The sequence below is a fragment of the Malaya genurostris genome, chromosome 1 (genome assembly GCF_030247185.1).
Source record: "Malaya genurostris strain Urasoe2022 chromosome 1, Malgen_1.1, whole genome shotgun sequence".
In the NCBI taxonomy this organism is placed as follows: Eukaryota; Metazoa; Arthropoda; class Insecta; order Diptera; family Culicidae; genus Malaya; species Malaya genurostris.
Window position 1 is genome coordinate 161,625,490 of NC_080570.1, and position 20,728 is coordinate 161,646,217.

Genomic DNA, 20,728 nt, shown 5'->3' on the forward strand with positions numbered 1-20,728 from the left:
GTCAGTTATCTTTTGTTTTACATTCGACGGGTAGAGACATTTGATTCTGTAAGCTATGACTCGACTGGAGAGTCTGTTGAAACAGGAAGTGATGTAATACCAAGGCTTTGCTATCAGTACTAGATGATAAATTGTTTTGATTAGAAAAACTTTTCTCCCTTGAAAATGCTCGGCTTGCATTGCAATATATGGACGGTTGATGGGAACATAATTATTTATCTCGGGAAAAAACTTCATTCAAATTAAGTATGGTGCAATTTTTTTTGGAATAATTTTGTGAACGTCACTAGAACTACACGTTTGTGCAGGATTTAAAATTTTTCTACTAACACTATTTGAAATTGAATTCCGATTTTCTTGTGACAAAGTATAACACATGGGCTGAAAAGTTCCGGACCTAACACATAGATGGTGCTAGTTTTATTGCAGTCGTTTTTTTTTCAGTAAATACTTCCCTTTAAAAGACAGCTGGTAAAATTTCATGATATTATATTAATTAGTTTGTGAGTTATTGTGCTAAGAGTAACGCTACTTTTGTTATTTCCAGAACAATGGATCAAACACAATTTCGTGTTTTAATTTTACACTGCTTCTTGATAGGAAAAAAATACCGTTCAAGCGAAGCAATGGCTTGAAAAGTGTTATGGAGACTGCGCTCCATCAGTAACAACAATAAAACGTTGGTATGTTGACTTCAAATGTGGTCGTAGAAATAAAGCGGTAACACCAGAAAACATAAAAAAAAACATCCACAAAATCGTTTTGAATGATCGAAAAATGAAGTTGCGTGAGTTAGTTGATATCATAAAGATATCAAAAGAACCTGTTGGCTTTATATTGCATGAGCATTTGACTATGAGAAAGCTCTGTTCAAAGAGGGTGCCGCGTTTGCTCACCATTGACCAAAAACGATAACGTGTTGATGATTCTGAGCAGTGCTCGGCTATGTTTGAACGTAATAAACCGGAATTTTTGCGTCGATATGTGACAATGGATGAAACATGGATTCATCACTTCACTCCGGAATCAAAACGATCGTCATCTGAGTGGACAGCAACTGTTGAATCTCGTCCAAAGCCCCCGAAAGCACAACAATCGGATGAAAAAGTTATGGGCTCGGTATTTTGGGATGTGTGTGGTGTAATATTTATCGATTATGTTGAGAAAAGAAACACCATTAACAGTAAATTTTATATAGCATTATTGGAGCGTTTGAAGGCTGAAATTGCAAAGAAATGACCGCATATGACAAAGAAAAAAAATTGTTTCATTAAGACAACGCGCACCGTATTACAAGTCAAAACTATATGAATTGAACTTCGAATTACTTCCGCATCCACCGTATTCGCCAGATTTGGCTACCAGCGACTACTGGCTGTTGGCAGAACTGAAAAAAATGCTCGCCGGTTATCGCTGAAACTGAGGCCTATTTGAGAGCAAAAGATTAATCGTTCTATAAAAGTGGTATTGAAATGTTAGAGCAGCGCTGGAATGATTGCGTTGTTCTTGATGGATAAAAATTAATAATTATAAAAAATGTTGAGCTCTTTTCAAACGACAGTCTAGATAGTTTTTGGAAAAACAAAGTATGCAAAGTGTTCTTTTTTTTGTGACAAACTATACATGTCGAAAAAGTTTCTTTCAAATCTAAGAGGGTGCTGCCAACTTGGAATACGATTTGGTGCGAAATTCGTCTAGGGAAATTTTAGATTATGAGTCATGAGCTAAATTGGAGAATTTCGAAAAATCTAAGTTCCTCTTACTAAAATTTGAATATAATACTACTGAAAAATTTGAGTTTTTTATTTCACAGTTTAGTGCTTATAGGTTTTCGAATAATTTTTGTAATATGAAAAATATCTGAACAAATAGTTCAAAGAAAATGAATTAAACATTGCAAAATTGAACATAAATTAAACACGTTATGTGCTCTTAGCACAAAATTAGACTAACCGCCGGAGTTATTATGATCAAACCTGAACCGGCCGGAACAGTAGAAAACTAAAACATTTTTGTTTGGCACTTAATTGCAAAAAGCTGGAACTTTACATCTGATTAGCGGTTTATGTAGAACTGCTAGGTGGCATGACAGTTAGGTCGTCAAATGGTGAGATAACTAAGTCCTCACAAGTCCCTATCTCATGCCTCCCCGAGCGTCTATGATGACATTTGGTCAATAGAACGGCGTCGACTGGGTGCTATCGCCTTCTGCGTTAGTAGCAGAATGAGAGGGTGCGAAATGGCTTGTAGGTTGAAGCCCATCCTAAAGTGCAGTGTTTATCATAGTATATTACAACATATAATTGTGTTGTTTATTACATCATGTATTATTATTGTTATTTTTATTAGAAGAGCGTAACTTACACTGCGATATTACCTGTTATATTGTATCATAGCATATTATTTCATATATTATCGTCTTACACTATTTTATATTATTATATACTATGTTGTATGGTATTATACTGCATTGCATTATATCATATTATATTGTATTATATTGTATTATATTTTATTATATTATATAATATTATATTATATTGTATTCTATTGTATTGTGTTATATTGTATTGCATTATGTTGTATTATATTATATTATATTATAGGGTTTATTATTAGTAGTACTACGTACCTCTGCGCAAAATATAAATTTGTTTTCCTTATAAGTTATCATTTTTAAAGTAACTTTCAACTAAATATCAAGGTCGTCACAAGCTGAGCTTCATGCCTACACGTGTGTCTGTGGTGACAAATGGTCGATGGAATGCGTTGATGGCAGAATGAGAGGATGAGAAATGACATATAAATTCAAGTAATATAATATCATAGCATATCGCAACATATCATTTTATTTATTCTATTATTTATTATATAACTCATTGTACTATATTATATTGTTTTTTATTGTTATTTTCATTATTATATTTATTGTTATTATTATTAATTTGTCATCAATAATAATAACATATTGTTGATGCACAATTGCATGTCAGAAGACAAGTTAAGTGAGCTTCACTGTACATGAAGTAGAAATCGATCAACTTTATTATTCGATCAGTTTTATTAGTAGTTGAGAGAGTTTGCGATTACATTCGTCTGCGTTATAGGCTTTCCGGCATATTCCACGTAATATGCTTTCCGGTAGAGACAAACTTTGTTCATATAATAATGTACGCAGACTATATAAGGGCAGTGCAGATCAGATCAGATACGATACTGTTCTTCACGGTATTACGATACCTATTACGGTATCACGGTACTGTGGTATTACGGTACTACAGTACTACGGTACTTCGATAGCATATCAAGTTTTTATATTCGTCGTGATTGTCGTAGTCATAGTAATTGTTTGTCATAGTCATTATAATATACTAGTCAGTTAATCAAGAATAAACGCGTACCAGTTTATTACATCACATCCGAAGTGTTCCGCGGTGTCCCCACCCGTGCGAAAGCCGTACCATGGCTTAATGTATTCGAAGTGTCCGCAGTGTCCCAATCTGCACGAAAGCCGTCCCAGGCTTAAGTTGGAAGCCGTCCCAGACTTCATATTTCCGTACAATTTAAACACAACGTAGGGTTCAGATGAGCCTCATCATAATCGTGTGGTGAGCGCCATCACATATATTATTTTTATAGATGTGGATATTATTATTATTATTAGAAGAGAAATATTCTACTTCCTGCAGTATTGCGAAGATAAGAGCATAACTGACACTACATTAACTGTTATTTTATATCATTGTATTATATTATATTAAATTAAAATATATTATATTATATTATGTTATATTATATTATTTTGTAATCTATTTTATCATTTTATGTTATATTAATTTCATTACACTATGTTTCATTGTATTTATCAATATAAAACATTTTGCACGGAGGCGTAAAGGGGAGGGAGCATCAGGGCATCGGACGAATTGATGACTGGACGAGGGATTGTGGATAGCCAGCCCAAGTCACTTGAAGGAAACTTGTTTCCTTCTGAAGGTTTGAAATGAGTCTGACGCGCCCTTCTCAAACAAACCATCAGGCGGGTTCAAGCATGTATAGCGATATGCTTCATCCATGCACTGGATATTATGGTTGGAAGAGCATCTTTTATTCCCGCGGAATACGAGTAAGTGACTCTACTTACGTATCCGCCCAACCCTTTTTTTTCGCTTTTCGGTAACAGCTATAGTAAGAAGGTGAGTGGATGAGTCATATCGGGGCTACTGTAAGTCTACCCGCATCCACTGGCAAGTCCTTGAACTGATGGTGGCTTCACTTCACATCACATCACAACTGCTAGGTGGCATGACAGTTCAAAATAAACGGTTATGCACTGACGAATCGAAGACGAAACGTCCAGAAATTTAATTCAATTCAAATTTGCCATGTTTGGAATCTAATTAATAGTAGAGTTAGGATCTTTAAAGGTGAAGATTTTTCCTTGAGGTTGATCACTTGAATGACGTCTATGCGTGGGAAATACGCATTGTTGTGTCGAAGTAAGCTAAATTTAAAAAAAAGTCAATCTAAGATTGGAACGAGATTTATACTTACCTGTTGAAATAACTTAGCTCATCAGTTCTCCAAATTATTGGCTATCATTTTCGTTTTTATTTCGAAGAAATTCGTATATAATAAAAACACTTGAAGGTTTACATTCATTTTAAATTTTCTTATATAGATTCTCAACAGTATAAAATTGTTTTCTTTTCCTTTATAAATTTCATCATCGTTCCAAAGTTTCAAAGCTGCTGTCATGTCATGACGAGAGCTGCTGAACATCGTTATCTAGAGTTTAATTTCATAATTTCGTACTTTTCACGGATTTCCGCTGCCGCCATCACAAATAGTTGGTTCTTTCGCTACAAAATGCTGGGTTCGGGTAAACAAATGCTTTGAACACCGATTTTCGACATGTTATCTAATAAGAGATGCGTGCTTATTTACAATTTGTTTTTTCCAAGTTCTGATTTAACTAACTGACTAGTCGCGACCAACTTTTTCGGATATGTCGACATCTGATGATATTTACTGCATTCTTTTTAAATTGTTTTTCTCGATGTATCAAGTTTACATAATGACACTGGTTTAGTGCCATTTAGAAGAAACTACCTGCTGCGAAACGTCTTATGTTACATTATAGATTTTTTTTACGAAATTACGGTTTCCAGAAAAGATCTCTACTGAATTCTAAACACGAAATATGGAACGTTATATTTTTATCCATTCTCTCCATTTGGGATTCTAACATTTAAATATTTTCTGTTGTTTATTTCGGACTTTTACTGAGCTAAGGATATTTGTTTTTTTTCGGTTGCACTTCAAATGACTCTAAAATATACGACTACTGTCTGGTACTGTTCTCCGGTCACAATGTGTTTACATTTTCGCCAACCCACAAACAGAGAAACACAAAAATAAAGCCCATCCGGATTAAACATCGTTATTTACTATTACAAAGTTCATCGCAGAACTGCCATGAAAGTTGGCACTTTTTCCTCTGGGTTTGTGTTTGTTTGCAGCCTGGTAGAATAGGGCTTTTATTTTGACTACGGGGGTGGGTAGCGAAATTGGAAAACGTTGGAAATCTTGTCTGAAAATCGAACGGAAAGCCTGTTGCAAACCATGCGATTTCAAGTCCCCGCATTAAATCAGAAGAATTTACACTCGTAAGAATAACATGAACATCGTTTCAATTCGCCCACTTTCTTACCTACGGCGGCTTCAGTTCGATTTACTGACAAGTTTTTCTCATGAGGAAAATTAAATTATTTCTTCCGTAATTCAGCATCGATAACATTGACTACTATTATTGGGATGCTACTACATATCACATACATTTTTTTCTTGTTGTTATCAGATAATTAAATTACCATCGGTCGGCTATTCGATTTCTAGTTTATTTGTTTGTGCATTAATTCTTGTTCGAGATTACAAAAACTCGTTAAATCTATCTCTTGACTTCTCACTAAAACTTATAACAGATCGAAATCCTCCTTATTTAGTGTAGTACAAATAGAAAAAAAACTATGGACCGTTTCTATAGAAACCAGACACCAGAATCGTACTTAGATCACTTTTTGGGCGCTGCGCATAAAATATCATGGCATTCTTCGATATTTGCTAAAGTCTGACAGAATACCAAAACTGTAAGCCCCAAAATGAGGACAGATCACCGTTGTCTTTCATTTTTCAGCTCGCTAAACCGATTTGGGAACTCGTGGTTGAAAATTTATTCTATCCAAATTTGGACAAGAAGATTTGTAAGATGTTCTTTTTCCCAAATGCATTTAAATTCCAAAAAACATTGACGAAAATACCGAACTCACATCCTGTACAGCAGTCTAGTCGCTACAATCTGTTGTAGACTTTGACTTTCTGCTATGGGAAGGCTTTGTAAATCATCGAACTTTATCTGTACGGTGCTTACAATTTGTGCGATGCATACATTTTACTTCTGAATATGTTCGCAGAAGCATTTGTCAGTTGACGTAATTCCGCTTTTAACAATGCCATATTTATAAACCGATCTACAAAAACGGCATCAAGCCGCGATTCTACATGGTGAAAAAACGGAAAAAAATTGTCCCAAGTTTAGAAAAATTTTATTGTTTGGCAAGCAATTCGTTAGTGTGGTCATTGAGTCACTGCCGCTTATATAATTATTCCGAACAATTACCAAATCATGTGTTTCATTTATATACGAAGAAGAAATAAAATCTATTATAAAATTCTGAGCCCTGATGTAAGTAAAACTAAGCAATAAAGTGAGCTGAGTATAAAATGTAAGAGCTTTCCGAGGCTCCGATCGAAATCGATTTATTCAGTAGTTCTATGTCCTTTCTACAGAGAAAAGCTAAATCGATTGTAATTAAAAACTGAGAAAAAAGGCGTGATGCAAGTTAAACCTAAAATATATTAAACAAGAAGAACCTTTTTTTCTTTAAAACCTACGTAACTCAGCCCCAAAGCGAATTATAACTACTTGTAATATTTACTGAGTTTGAAGCGGACTTTGAAGAATTCAGAAACCGCAGTACGAATACGCAATTTAAAATAAAAAATGTAAACGAACTGAAAACTAGGCGATTTTGCTTGTCCGAAATGTTTTTGGAATGATAGTAGAAGAAGTTAATATTATACTTTGAAACTACGAACGAAGCGGATAATGAAGGAAAACGGCATGATTCCATAATGTTTTATCACGACAACGTTCGGCCATATGTTGTGGCTCCGGACAAATCTCTACTCACGAGCTTTTTGGGCCAAATTTTATAGTCATCCGACTACAACTTTTTTAAGTTTCGACGTACATATTGTCTACCGTTGAATTGAAGTTTCGAACATGGCGTCTCTTCACCAGAAGCTGCGAAATGTTGTTGTGATTAGTAGATGTTTCTCTAGACCCCTATGTTTTTGTTCCTTTTTTTGTTAATTTCTGGTGGTTGTTTAAAGTCAAAACTATGAATTTTCACGTAAAAATCCGCCATTTTGTAGCTGTAAAACCTCCAAAAGTAACAAAAAAAACGAGAAGTAAAATGTTTGGATCGGGTATTTTATATGTATGAACTGTGCAAAATTTAAAAATAATTGGTAAATCGTAGGAAACAACAATTTTTTTGGGGGCGAAGAGGATCTAACACTTACGAAAAATCATATTTTTCTTGATATTTTGTTAAGTTTGAGTTTTGTCAAGTTTTCAAGTTAATCGAAACAGAACACTTGGGCCTGTACGCTGGGCTCTTCCCTCTTCTCAGGAAGATATAAGAAAAGATAAAGGCCCATAACTTCCAGAGTTTTGTTTCGGTACGCTTGAAAGTTTGACAAAAAATTCTTGAAATGTTTTACTATAAGAAAATATAAAGAAACGATAATTGATTTTTCAAAAGTCTTAGATCCTATCGATCCCTTGCAGTGAGATGGGGACTGAGGACATCCAAATCCTAGATGATGGAGAACTTGCAATAGACAATATCACAAAGCGCTTGAGGAAGCAAAAACTCGGATCCGAAACATTTAAGGTACAGTACATACAGGTCGCATCGTAGAGAACGATGAAACAAATGTGAAGGCTGACTTTCCATAATTACCTGATAATAAATTCTGTACACTACGAAGAACAGAGGAAGTCTATAGTCTCTGTTTAAAAATGTCGAAAATAGACAAATTTACACGAAATAATATCTTATTTGGCAAGCCATCTGTATGAGCGGTAAATCAACCATAACTAAATGTCTAAACCAGCAATACTAACAGTGAAATGTATGCTCTAGAGTGCCTTTAAAAACGCCTACTATCACTTCTAAAGCAGCGTTCGCAAAACAATCCATTTTTGGGCGATTTGGCATTTTGCCACTACCTGCTATAGGAACGAAAAAAAATCCTTGAAAAATAATGTTAATGGTGTTAATGTGACATTTATCATCCAAACTGGCCAGAGCAAATTTAGGCAATAACGAATGTTGATTGTTGGAGAGTCAAAATCGGCTCAAAATTCCAAGCAGAAGTGGACAAAAGCTCACAAACAAACACCAGAGAACAGACAGATGATTGTCCAAACCTTGACGGCAGGAGTCAAGTCAAAAGTTCGAAACCTACCCATGGCATCGTAGAGCTAAGGCAGTATGTAATTATACCATAGGTTGCTATTGAATTTCATCCGGATTCGACTTTCGGTTTCGGAACTAGAGAGAGAGAGAGAAAGAGAGAAGTGTGTCCGGTCAAAAAATTAAAAAAGGGTACTCGCTTCATTTTCTCAGAGATGGCTAAACCGAAACTTAAATGAATAGTGTTATGGTCTTACAAGTTGCAATAGAATTTTGTCTGGATCCGACTTAGGGTTACGAAGCTAGAGAATGAAGTGTGTTAAAAATTGCAAATTGTCTCTCAGAGGGGCGATTCACAAAACGGATAAATTATTCTATGTTTATCTTATAACTGTTTACAAATTAAGAAGGTTATTTTGGTTTATTCCCAAAGCAAAACATTCTAGTTTTTATTCAGGTTTCAATTGTTTTTTTTTTTTTCAAGAAACCTTTTGTGACATTTATGAAAATATGAGTAATATGAGAAAGCCCTCATTACACCTAAAGGTTAATTGAAATAGGTTTTTGCCTTTGTTTATATAAATGTAATAGGATTGCTGAAAAATCGATTTTAAAACGGAGCCGGAGGGTTTTCATAGTGTTGAAAACCATTCGACTCAGCTATACGAGATCGGAGAAATGTCTGTATGCATGTGTGTGCGTGTAGTTTTCGAAGATTTTTAACCACTCAGTTTTCTCAGAGATGGGTTGCACCGATTTCAACAAGCTTAAGCTAGTTTAAAAGCTACTATTGGACCATTGAATAAGTTCTAAAACCGAATGGTTGTCACTTCCGGTTCCGAAGATATAATGACATAAGTGACGTAAACGACAAAACGCGTTGTTTTATTTACCGCCTGATTTTCTTAGAGTTGGCTGAATCGGTTTCTACAAGTCTAGGCTCGTTTGAAAGCTACTATTGTATTTGGGATGAAGTTCGAAAATCCAATGGTTGTCACTTCCGATTCTGAGGATATAATAGTATGAGTGACGTAACCGACTAGCCGTACATTTTTTCATCGGTCGAAATTTTTCTAAAAGGAATCAACGAATTTCGATAAATTTAGGCTTATTTGAAAGTTTACAATGTTAATCAAAACCAGAAAAGTTATGGCGAAGAGGGTTTCAGTACTTTAATATAAAGACTTAACTGATTTTGTGGGATTTGTCATTTTTCGACAATAACAATTTAAAAGAAAATTTTTTATCCTTTTCCAAATAAACTTTAGAAAAAAATCTTGAACCCAAGCAAGCGGCGAACAATCCTATCGACAAAATTGACAAATTCGGTCGACCTTCTTGACGCTAAGCTTCCCAGTTACTGACAGCCTGTCAGATTTGGTTCGAATTCTTTCTCCTCTAACGAATTACATCCACTGGACGGTGAATTAATGTTTTTGTAAGCCTAATTCCGGTTGAACATTGTGAAATGGAAGGAAGGAATTCAGAAAACGCAATTAGTGGATGATGTGGGCCTGGGCCGCGTCGGACTCACCGACTTCTATTTCCTGTCTCTTCGGGTGGTATTGCCTAGGTCTATCGGTTCAATCGTACCAAAAAGCAAAACTGAAGCATCTTTCGGCAGTGCCGTACAATGAGTTTATCACCCCTCGGCGGTAATCCTAATCCAGTTTCACCCGCCGAGGACAAAAGAAGCAGAACGATTACACTCCAAGCCTACCTCCCTCACCACCGTCGTCTTCCGATTGCCATTCGTATTCCGATACAACCGGAGGAAGGCCGGAAATTAGGCTTTCGGTATTTTCCTCCAGTACAGGGCTTAGGTTAGAACGTTGAAAGCAAAAGCATGCATTCACCTACTTGGAGAAGCAAAAAACTCCAAGCCATTTGCATGCGAGTGCGATTGGTGGAAGGTTCAATGAAGAAACATCCTACTTTTTCGTTCTCTGGTTGGGGGAAACCGTTCAACTCCGTTTCTCGAAACATTTTCAGAAATCCACCGTTGCCGATATAGGATTCATTAAGTCTCATCCGAAAGCACCGGCATTTCCCGGCTAGCGAACCGGAGATAGTTTTCATGCAAATCGACTGGCATTTGTTGGCATACGACTAAGCAGCTTTGCATCATAAGTGTTTGCTTTTTCACTTGGAAAATGCGTAAAATCATTGAGCAGAACTTTCTCCTTCTCTCTTTCTCTCTGTCTGTCTCGCCATAACTCGTTTCCCTAATCGAGATAAACAATTGCTTACTGGTTGAGGATAAAAAGGGAATTTTAATGGATTCTATGAAAACTCGATCCTTCCAAGAGGAGGAGGCCGCAGGGTGTTTGACTAGAGCAACCGTCAAATACAACACTACTGTCGGTATTGTACAGTGCAGTTTACTTTGCTGAATGGGAAACCTCCTTCAAGGAACAATTGTTTAATCGAGCAAACATTGTCCTTCGGGCTAAATTCTCGGGTCGCGTTGTGCATCTCAACAAAAAAAGCAGAAATGTTGTTTCACTTAACTCAATTAATTTCCCGGCTTGTCACATTCGGTTCGGAGTTGAAAACTTCCCCTTCCCCCTTTGGTTGCCGAGGTGATATGATGGCCGCCTCCTTTGTTCGAACAAACTGAAACTGTCAACAGAATAAGTCTTGTTTTGAATAGTCCCCGCCTATGCCTTTGTCGGTTAACCTTTCATATTAATTAAACCATAAATTGGCAACATACAGATGTGTAGTTGTCGCCCGGAGGCCTTCGTACTTAGTATAAATAGAATAATAAATGATCCTGTCGGCTGGTTGAGCTTAAATTGTTTGCTAATTCTAGCCCATTGTGTAACTGAGAATGTTTGATTTAGAAATTACGGTCACCCATTCGAATTTTGTTGGTTGCGGTATGGCGTCACTCTATCGAAGGTAAACCCAGTCTGGCCTTAGGCCGTATTCAAGCACAGTCGTTTAAATGGAATGTGGTTTATGATTCAACTATAATAATGACATGCTTAGAGATTAGATATGACACTGGATGAAAGATGTCTCAAACCACAAACGGGATTTAACAATGGTTGATGAAAATGTGTGAACCGGAATTATGCTGACCCTTTACCTAAGAGTGTCGTTAACTATGAATTATTTCCAGTCATTCAGAAGGACGGACTATAGCGCATACGTTGCGTATTCGACTTATTGCCGGTTACAACACTTATACGATTATATCTTTGGAACCGGAAGTATCTGCAATTCGATCTTGAAACTTGATCAATGATCCAATAGTAACTTTCAAACGAACTTCGAATTGTTGAAATCGGTCAAGTCATGTTGAAAAAATCTAGCGGAAAAGAAAAATGTAATTTTGTCGGTTACGTCACTTATACCAGTATATTTCCGGAACCAAAAATGACAGTTATTTGAACTTCGAACACATTTCAGATCTCAAATGTCAGTCTCATCAAAACAATTTTTCTTTCATATGAATAATTTCTGTCACGAATTTGAACTGATTTTTTTTGGAACAAATCGTTCAAGTTGTTGACAGGAATGGGCTACATCGCATACGTCGCTTATCCCATTTATCGTCCGTTACGACACTTATACGATCACATCCTCGGAAGCAGTAATTTGATCTTCGAACTTGATCAATGATCCAACAGTAGCGAACGAGCGCAAAACGAATCTAGAATTGTTGAAATCGGTTAGGTCATCCAAAGAAATCGAACGGAAGGAAAAAATGCCGTTCTGTCGGTTACGTTACTTGTATCATTATATTTCTGAAACCAAAAGTGACAGTTATTTGAACTTCGAACTTTATTCAAACCTCAAGATTAGTTTTCGAACGGGCCAAAGCTTGTAAAAATCGCTGTAGTTATTTCGAAAAAATTGAGTGAAAAGTAAAAAAAATGTATTTCGATGGTTACTTCACTTATACCATCGTATCTCCGGAACCAGTAATGACAGTCATTTGATTTTCGAATATTATCCACTACCCAAAAAAGCTTCCAAACGAGCCAAGAAATATTGAAATCGGTTCAGTCATCCCCGAGAAAATCGAGCGGAAGGGAAAAAGTTGCGTTTTGTCGGTTATGTCACTTATACCATTACATCGCCGGAACCATAAATGACAGTAATATGATATTCGAACTTATTTCTCATCTCAAGATTAGCTCTCAAACGGGTCAAAGCTTGTAAGTTGTAATCTTCGAATATGATTCACAACACAAAATCAGCTTCCAAACAAATCCAAATTAGTTCAAATCGATTCAGCCATCCCCGAGAAAATTGAGGAAAGAGAAAAAAATGCATTTTGTCGGTTACGTCACTTATACCATTATACCTCTGAAACTAAAAGTAACAGTTATTTGACATTCAAAAGTATATCTCTTCTCAAAATTAGCCTTAAAACGGGCCAAAGCTTGTGAAAATCGCTGTAGTTATATCGAAAAAATTGAGCGGAAAGTAAAAAATAATGCGTTTTCTCGGTTATTTCACTTATGCCAGCGTATCTCCCTAACCAGGAATGACAGCCAATTGATTCGAACATATGATCCACAATCCGAAAAAAGCTTTTAAACAAGCCTAAGTTTGTTAAAATCGGAATTGAAGAAGTTGCATTTTGAAGAAGCACGGAACGGAATTGAAGAAGTTGTACGGAATTGAAGAAGTTGCATTTTGTCGGTTACGTCACTTATACCATTCTATCTTCAGAACCAAAAATGACAGTTATTTGATATTCGAACTTATTTCTCATCTCAAGATTAGCTCTCAAACGGGCCAAAGCTTGTAAAAATCGCTTTAGTTGTCAAAAAAAAAACGAACGGAAAGTAAAAAACCTGTTTTAATCCACCTAGTGGTGTAATGATGCCTTTCTCATATCAATCATACTATCATATAAAATACTGTGGTATTCTTCAAAATAATTTTCTTCGATTCTTAGAAGAATAACCGATATCGGTTTGTTTGACCATCTACTGATAAAAACTATCAATTGGAGAAGATTTGAGGTCGATTTAGAAATTTTTTTAAGGTTTTTCCCCATTTTCAGTGATGGTATACAATTTTTGACCCACTTTACCCTATATTTCCGGATCCGGAAGTCGGATCCGCATGAAATTCAGGAATTACGTATGGGACTACAGGACCTTTCATTTGAACCTAAGTTTGTAAAAATCGGTTGCGCCATCAATGAGAAAAGTTAGAACACATATTTTCTTTTGTCTTTGCACATTTCACCCCATATTTCCGGAACCGGAAGTCGGATCCAAATAATATTCAGGAATTTTGTATGGGACCACAAGACCTTTCATTTGAATCTAAGTTTATGAAAATCGGTTCAGCCATCTCTGAGAAAAGTTAGTGCAAAAAACGTTACATACACACACGCACATACACACACACTCTCTCTCTCTCTCACACACACACACACACACACACACACACACACACACACACACACACACACACACACACACACACACACACACACACACACACATTTTGCGTACTCGACGAACTGAGTCGAATGGTATATGACCGTCGGCCCTCCGGGTCTCGGTTCAAAAGTCGGTTTTCACAGTGATTGCATAACCTTTCTATATGAGAAAGGCAAAAATACGTTTTGTCGATTATTTCACTTATACCAACGTATCTCCGGAACCAGGAATACAGCCATTTGATTTTCGACTATTATCTAAAAAAAAATAAAAAAAAATAGCTTTCAAACAAGCCTCAATTAGTTAGAAGTCAGCTTCAGCCATCTCCGAGAAAAAAATGCGTTTTGTCGGTTACGTCACTTTTACTGTTTTATCTCCAGAACCAAGAATGACAGTCATTTAATCTTCATACTTAATCCACATCTCAAGATTAGCTTTCAAACGTGATATTTTCCGATTTCATTGAACTTTAGGGATCTCCGGAACTCTAATGAAAAGTCGCTATGGAGAAAAGCAAAAGGGATCAAAAACGCAACTTTATTCCATAATTTTATTGAAATCTAAGGAAATATTTTCAGGTAGGTATTTCTTATGCACAAATGTCAGTATAATCGATTCAAAATTATGCCCGTTTCACCCCAAAAATCTCTCTTTACCCGACTTTAGTTCGAAGAGTAGAACGGTGAAAAAAACTAAAGCGGGCAAACAAAATATATTTCAGATACGAAGTGGTATTTATCAAAATATCTGCAAATAACTCTATCCTGTTTTACCCCAAAATCATCTTCATAAATGAATTTTCTGAAAATAAAAATTCTTCCAATGGGTTTTGATCAGATAAAGGTTGGCCAGAAATGCTTTGTGTTTCGTATTTTACCGCTCACAAATTAAATTACATTTAGCTTGAAAGATTCCTCGAATCGTGTTATGTCGTTCTACCCCGATTCTTCTGATGAACTTTTTGGCATTAAAAATGCCTTACTCTTCACTATAAGGGGCCGGGTGTCAATTAAAAGTTTCAAAAATAGTCGCGTAACCTTTTTGTGTCATAATTTTGAACGTTAATAACTCGGTCATTTGTTGATGGATTGTTATAATTAAACAACCAATCGTTTCGGAAACTTTTAACTTAAATATGTATGACGACGTCGTTTCAGTATTTCGATAGCATACTATTGAAAAAATGGTTGGAATCGACCTATGTTTTCATCCACCAATCCCTGTTGTACAAAATGACGTCAACTTCTAGTTCGGCATAGGAGGCTTTGCGTCATGCATAAAAAACACCGCATCGTACTGCGTAGTATGAAGAGAAATCTATAAATATAGGCTGCACAATATTTCTTTGCCTAGTTGATGTTTGACTGTGAATGAAACAAGTAGCTCGTCCAGTGAGCTGATGACTGGATCGTATATGCGTTCACTTGCTGGATTGTCGCTTTTGCATTATGTTTTGGTGAAATTTCCTGTTGTCTGTGCAACACCATGTTCGCTTGAGTATCTAGCTATTGAAGAACCCGATCAGCGTGGTTACCGATTCTTTTGAAATATCCCATGTATTTAGTAAATTTTTGGTCGATTTTGCAATTAAAAATGCCTTACACTTCGCATCCCGAGGCTGGGTGTCAATTTAAAACATGCAAAACTAATCGCGTAACCTTTTTCTGTCATAATTTTGAACGCTTAGAACTCAGTCATTTGTTAATGGATTAATATAATTCAACAAACAATCGATTCGGAAACATTTAACTTAAACCTACGAAATAACGTCATTTGAATATTTCAATTACATACCATTGAAAAATTGGTTTGAATTGAGTATTTTATTTTGGTTCTCTGGTAACTATCAGGCCAATTTAGAATTATCGGCGATAGATTTTTCGGATCTAAATTGTAGCGCTTGTTCCTCGATGATTTGTTAATGGATTTTCCTAATTTAAATGATCCCAAAGCTTCAATATTGTAAGCTTAAAAATGTTTTAATTTGTCAACGGATCGGTTTGCTTACTTAAATCTCCATTCCCATACGAACAAAGCGTGGCAATGTGACTGAACAAGTTGTTGTCCCACTAGGAATTAAACGCTTCAAAAGATTCAAAATTAAATTCTGAAACTTATCTAAAAGCGGCCTCCTCAGTTTAGTAGTATAAATGAGTTCCACAGGCTCACATATACAGTACAATTAGATGCAATATCATATAGTTTAAAAGATAAACTCAAGGTAAGTTTACCTACGATTTTACATGTATAGTTTGAATAGGAACCCTCGTAAAATTTGGTTAACCGCTATTTTTAGTTCAATTATTATTTGCTTCAAAACAATAAGCGTCTGATGGCTTCACGCGTTGTAACTATGACAATGTTCATTCATGTGTTATTAACATCAAGTTCCAATATGAACAAAATTTTAGAATTTTGTTGCGTATCCATTCCGTATATTCCTAATATGCCAAAGCGAAAATCAATGTAAGTAACTAAATATTTTATGCGGACTGTTTCACATGTTTTCTTCCTCGTATTGTTGCAATATTATTTACCGACACTTTCCGAAGATTATCGACGATTTTGAAGGATTAAAAAAATTACACCATTACTGAGATTACTGGTACAACATTCTCATGGATCGATTAACTGTTTATAAAATTAATAAGTTCACCCAGTGAACGACCATTATTAGGTTAAAACTGGGGGTAAATAAACGATATAAATCAAATCAAATTATTAATTAGTTTGTACGTTTCTCGAAAATTATCATCATAAAATAAAATAGTTTCATTTGTTCAGTTTTAAATCTTCAGGTTGTTTGTATCTAAAATTGAGCTTTCAAGTAACTTTGAAGTGTAGTGAAGTTTAGTGTATCATCATCATTATCATCTTTATTTTTGTATTTATTATGAAGACCCTAGAAACTTTTCATTTTTAATGTTATTGTGCTCGGTCGTGTCTTGAATACAACCCTCTAATTTTTTTGATAAGTTTTCTTCTGCTTTCCGAAAAGTCTGATTTCACTACTGTTGGTTGGATTTGGCATCTTGCCTTTACCGGAAAAAAAAAGATCATAGGACGAACAACGTCCAAACAACAACACAAAGGACTACTTTTAACTTTCTCAATTTTCAAGCGGAATCTCAAGACGAACGACGAATATAGACTTCAGGCACTCTGGTGTTCTACGAGGGGAAGTGACCAAGAAGACTATGCAAAACATGATGACAGGAGTCAATCGAAATGTCGGGCAATATGCATTCTAGCGATTTGTTTTGAGTCTTGGGAAGGGGTAGAACTGTTTTGAACTTTTTTTTTTGTATGGATCACAGAGATTTTAACGCTAAGTTTATTCACCTCTTCAAGCCGGAAAAACTTTCTGCGGGGTTGGGATTCGAACCCGGGTGGACTACGTGAATGGCATTGACTTACCCATCGCGCTATGTTTTGACTCTTTTTTTCAAGATTTTATCTGTACCTAACGGAAAGAATAAATAGAAAAACGATTGACAAAAGAAATCTAAATTGCCTAAACGAATTTCCCGGATGGAAAAAGTTACGCGATTCGAAATAAAATGAAAATTTGCGAAAAAATGCACGATATTATCGCCTGAAGCAACTTCTCGGTTCGAGGGAAACGTGCCTGGTTGGGAAACAGTACCGATTCAATTTAGCACATTGCCGAACATCTAGTAAAAGTGAATGCTTGGGTTTGCCTTCTCAGAGCGAAAATTTGGTTGCTTGGAGTTTTTGACGCAAAATTTGAGTGCAGCGCAAATGTTCGAAATTCACAACGATGTCTTATGAAGTTGGCCGAGAAGATTTTTTGAGCTGATTTCAATAGAAATTTGTTGCTTTGGAATGACAATGACCCGACACATCGGAGTTGCCTCGGACGTCATCCCAATCTACGGAGGAAACCCCTATCGATGAAGAGTATCGGAACGGCGTAGGTAAGCATTTCAGTACAAAGGAAAAGTCCAAATATCCCAAAAAATGCATCTGTGATGAAGCAAGCTTCGTCACTACCGGAACGGTAAACAAGGCAATATACCGTGAAGAATGCCTAATGTAGCGATTGGTATCATTCATAGGCAGCCGGGGTGTGCTCTTTTTATTTTGGCGTGATTTGGCATCTTGTCACTTTGCCAAAGATGTTTTGAAATGCTGTACCGAAAGAGACGAATCCACCTGATTGCACGAAGTTACGACCTATCGAGCGATATTGGGCTTGAGACAGCTACAATTACAACTACAACTAAAGAAAAATTTCGAAAATCTTGGACAAAAACAGCTAAATTGGTAGTAGAGAAGTTTGCATAGACCCTAATGCCTGGAGTGAACTCAAAAGTTCGTAATTTCTTTATGCAGCCCAATTATGTTACTGTAATTTGTTTTAAGATGACTCAATTTAATCTGTCCCGATTATGTCGCGAACAAGCCGCAAGTAAACATAACTATTTCATAGTTCTACGTTTCGTCATCGACTCATCAGTGCATTAGCAGTTCATGTTGAATTGCCAACACCAATATTTTTTGGTTTCAAAGTGCTTTTTGCAATGAAAGATCATATTTGTACTGAAGCGCTGAATGTACAAAACTTAGTAACTGCTTTGCTATTTCGTAGTTTTGTTGAACCGTGAGGTGGCATTAGCAGTTCAACATAAACTGCTAATGCACTGATAAATTGACGACATAACGTAAAAATGTGACATGTTTTGATCAAACTCAGGTTGATTACTCTAGAAAACGGTCCAAAACTCCCTGCACCGATGGTTAATCGAAGCTTCGTTATGCAATTTGAAAACTACCGATTTGTGATCTTCCATGATCCTTTCAACAGTTTCGACTCCAAAAACCTATATTTTTTTTTTTGTTTCTTCGAACAATGAGCAAATCTCTTACAATATATTCAGTTTATAAAATCCGTAACGTTTATCTACTAACATGAATAAATCCTGGTATGTAAGTTTCGACAAACAGCCTCAAGTCGAGTTTCAATGATTTGGCACAAAACACTGGGCAGCGCTCTCTACTGTACCGACCTAGATATCGTCATGAAAGCTAACTCGATCGCGTGATCTGGTCGAACTGCGTGCCGAACGCGAACTGTACGTCCGGGGAAACCGTTGTCGCTCCAGTTCCAGCGATCTTCGGGGACCGCGACTGTTCTGCAGATAGACATCGTTTAGCGGAGCAGGTTTCACCACGGGTGGTCCCATCGGTGCCGTTGTAGTTCCCGGAGTTCCGGTAGCCAGCAGAGCCGGTGGTGTCCCCGCCAGTGACTGTTCGTAACCGCTGTCCCGTTTGGCAGATCCATAGCTAAGGTTGCTGGTGCGACGGTTCGGGACGTTCCGGACGACGTGCGGTGAGATGGACCGAGTACCTACCGCGTGGGACGGTTCTTCCTCGAAGTAGTCATCAAAGTTGGTCGAGAATTTCAGCTTGGAATTCTGACGTGCCAGATAGTACTCGTAGTTCTTCTCGCGTTGGATCATTTCCTGGATGTCCATACTGCGTTCGCGCTCCAACCGGTCGATGATCTCCATATCCCGGGACAGCGTACTGAGGGAATCCTTTCGGGATGAGTACTCACTTTCGTTGACGGATATTATTGATGGAGTTGCTTTCAAAATACCAGCGGGCTCCTGGTTGGAGAGTGATCCGTACCGAGTGGTTCTTCGTTGGTAGATGTCCGAATCGGAATCGATGTCATTCGGTTCTTCGTTGTTAGTTCCTTGATAGTAAGGTGAAGCTGACTTCCGCACAGAGTTCTGCTGGTGCGAAACGTACAACTCGGGAGCGACGACTTCACGTTCGTTGATGTTGCAGTAGGTGCTGGAAGTCACGTTGGAACCGTGTCCTGCCAGCGATGAAGAGTAGTCATCTTCCTCTTCGGCTGCCGCCACATCCACAGGATTCCGGCCACTACTAAAACTACCTGTTCTGCCGTTGGTCGATCTCAGTGAGGATCGTTGAGTTACGGTTCCAGTCGAATTACGGCTCCTCGTCGACGGAGTCTTGTTGAAGTTGCTGTGTTCGATGCGAAGCGGTGGCGGAAGCTGCCGTTTCGGGCGTCCACTTTTCGATCCTGTCGGCCTAAACACCGGACCATCATCCGTTCTGGAACTTTCTCCGTTCGAGTGTGATGATTTTTTCGTAGCAGCTTCGACCGGAAGTTTCGGTCGATCGGAGGGGGTTAGCGTCGTTTTACCAGGCGCAGGTGCAATCGGCTGTCGTCGGGGTTCGACTGCTACCGGATCGGAAGTAGTCGTCGAACCAGAAGCCATGGCCACCGTCGACGGCCCGTGACTGCTACTTACCGTTGACATCTGCGTCGACAGGGGCGTTTTGATATCGGGTGGGGAGCTGCCGTCGTCGATCGATGGTTCGGATTTGGTATTCCGGCGAGACGAGAGACGCAGATAACCTCGCAGACGTTGCTTGGCCGGTCTGGAAATGGAAGGAGAGGAAACTGTTTACTAGATGTTTAGGAATTGAAACGTTGATAAAAAGTTTATTTGCGCAGCACCAATCGACGAAGAGTTGTAGTTGATGCTGTAATCGCCGACAATCCTCCATAGTTCGAACTACGACATATAATTTTAAGTCGTCTGCATATATCAATTGGAAACCATCCCCCAGAACCAATGAAACATCATTGAAGAACAGTGTGAATAGCAATGGTCCCAAGTTACTGCCTTGTGGAACTCCAGAACTATTCGAAAATTGCAATGACGTACAATTATCCAATTTTACTCGTAAAATCCTACCAGAAAGATA

At 37.4% G+C, this 20,728-nt stretch overlaps 1 protein-coding gene across 3 annotated transcripts in view; it reads right to left on the reverse strand.

Moving 5' to 3' along the window:
• Positions 1 to 4,662: 4,662 nt before the first annotated feature.
• Positions 4,663 to 20,728, reverse strand: part of LOC131426540 (uncharacterized) — a 174,406-nt gene continuing 158,340 nt past the window's right edge. For all 3 annotated transcript variants that reach the window (XM_058589355.1, XM_058589353.1, XM_058589354.1), the window contains one exon: positions 4,663 to 20,398. In XM_058589355.1, coding sequence (XP_058445338.1) covers positions 18,991 to 20,398 — 1,408 coding nt within the window. In that variant the 3' untranslated portion in view covers positions 4,663 to 18,990. The remainder of the gene's footprint in view (positions 20,399 to 20,728) is intronic.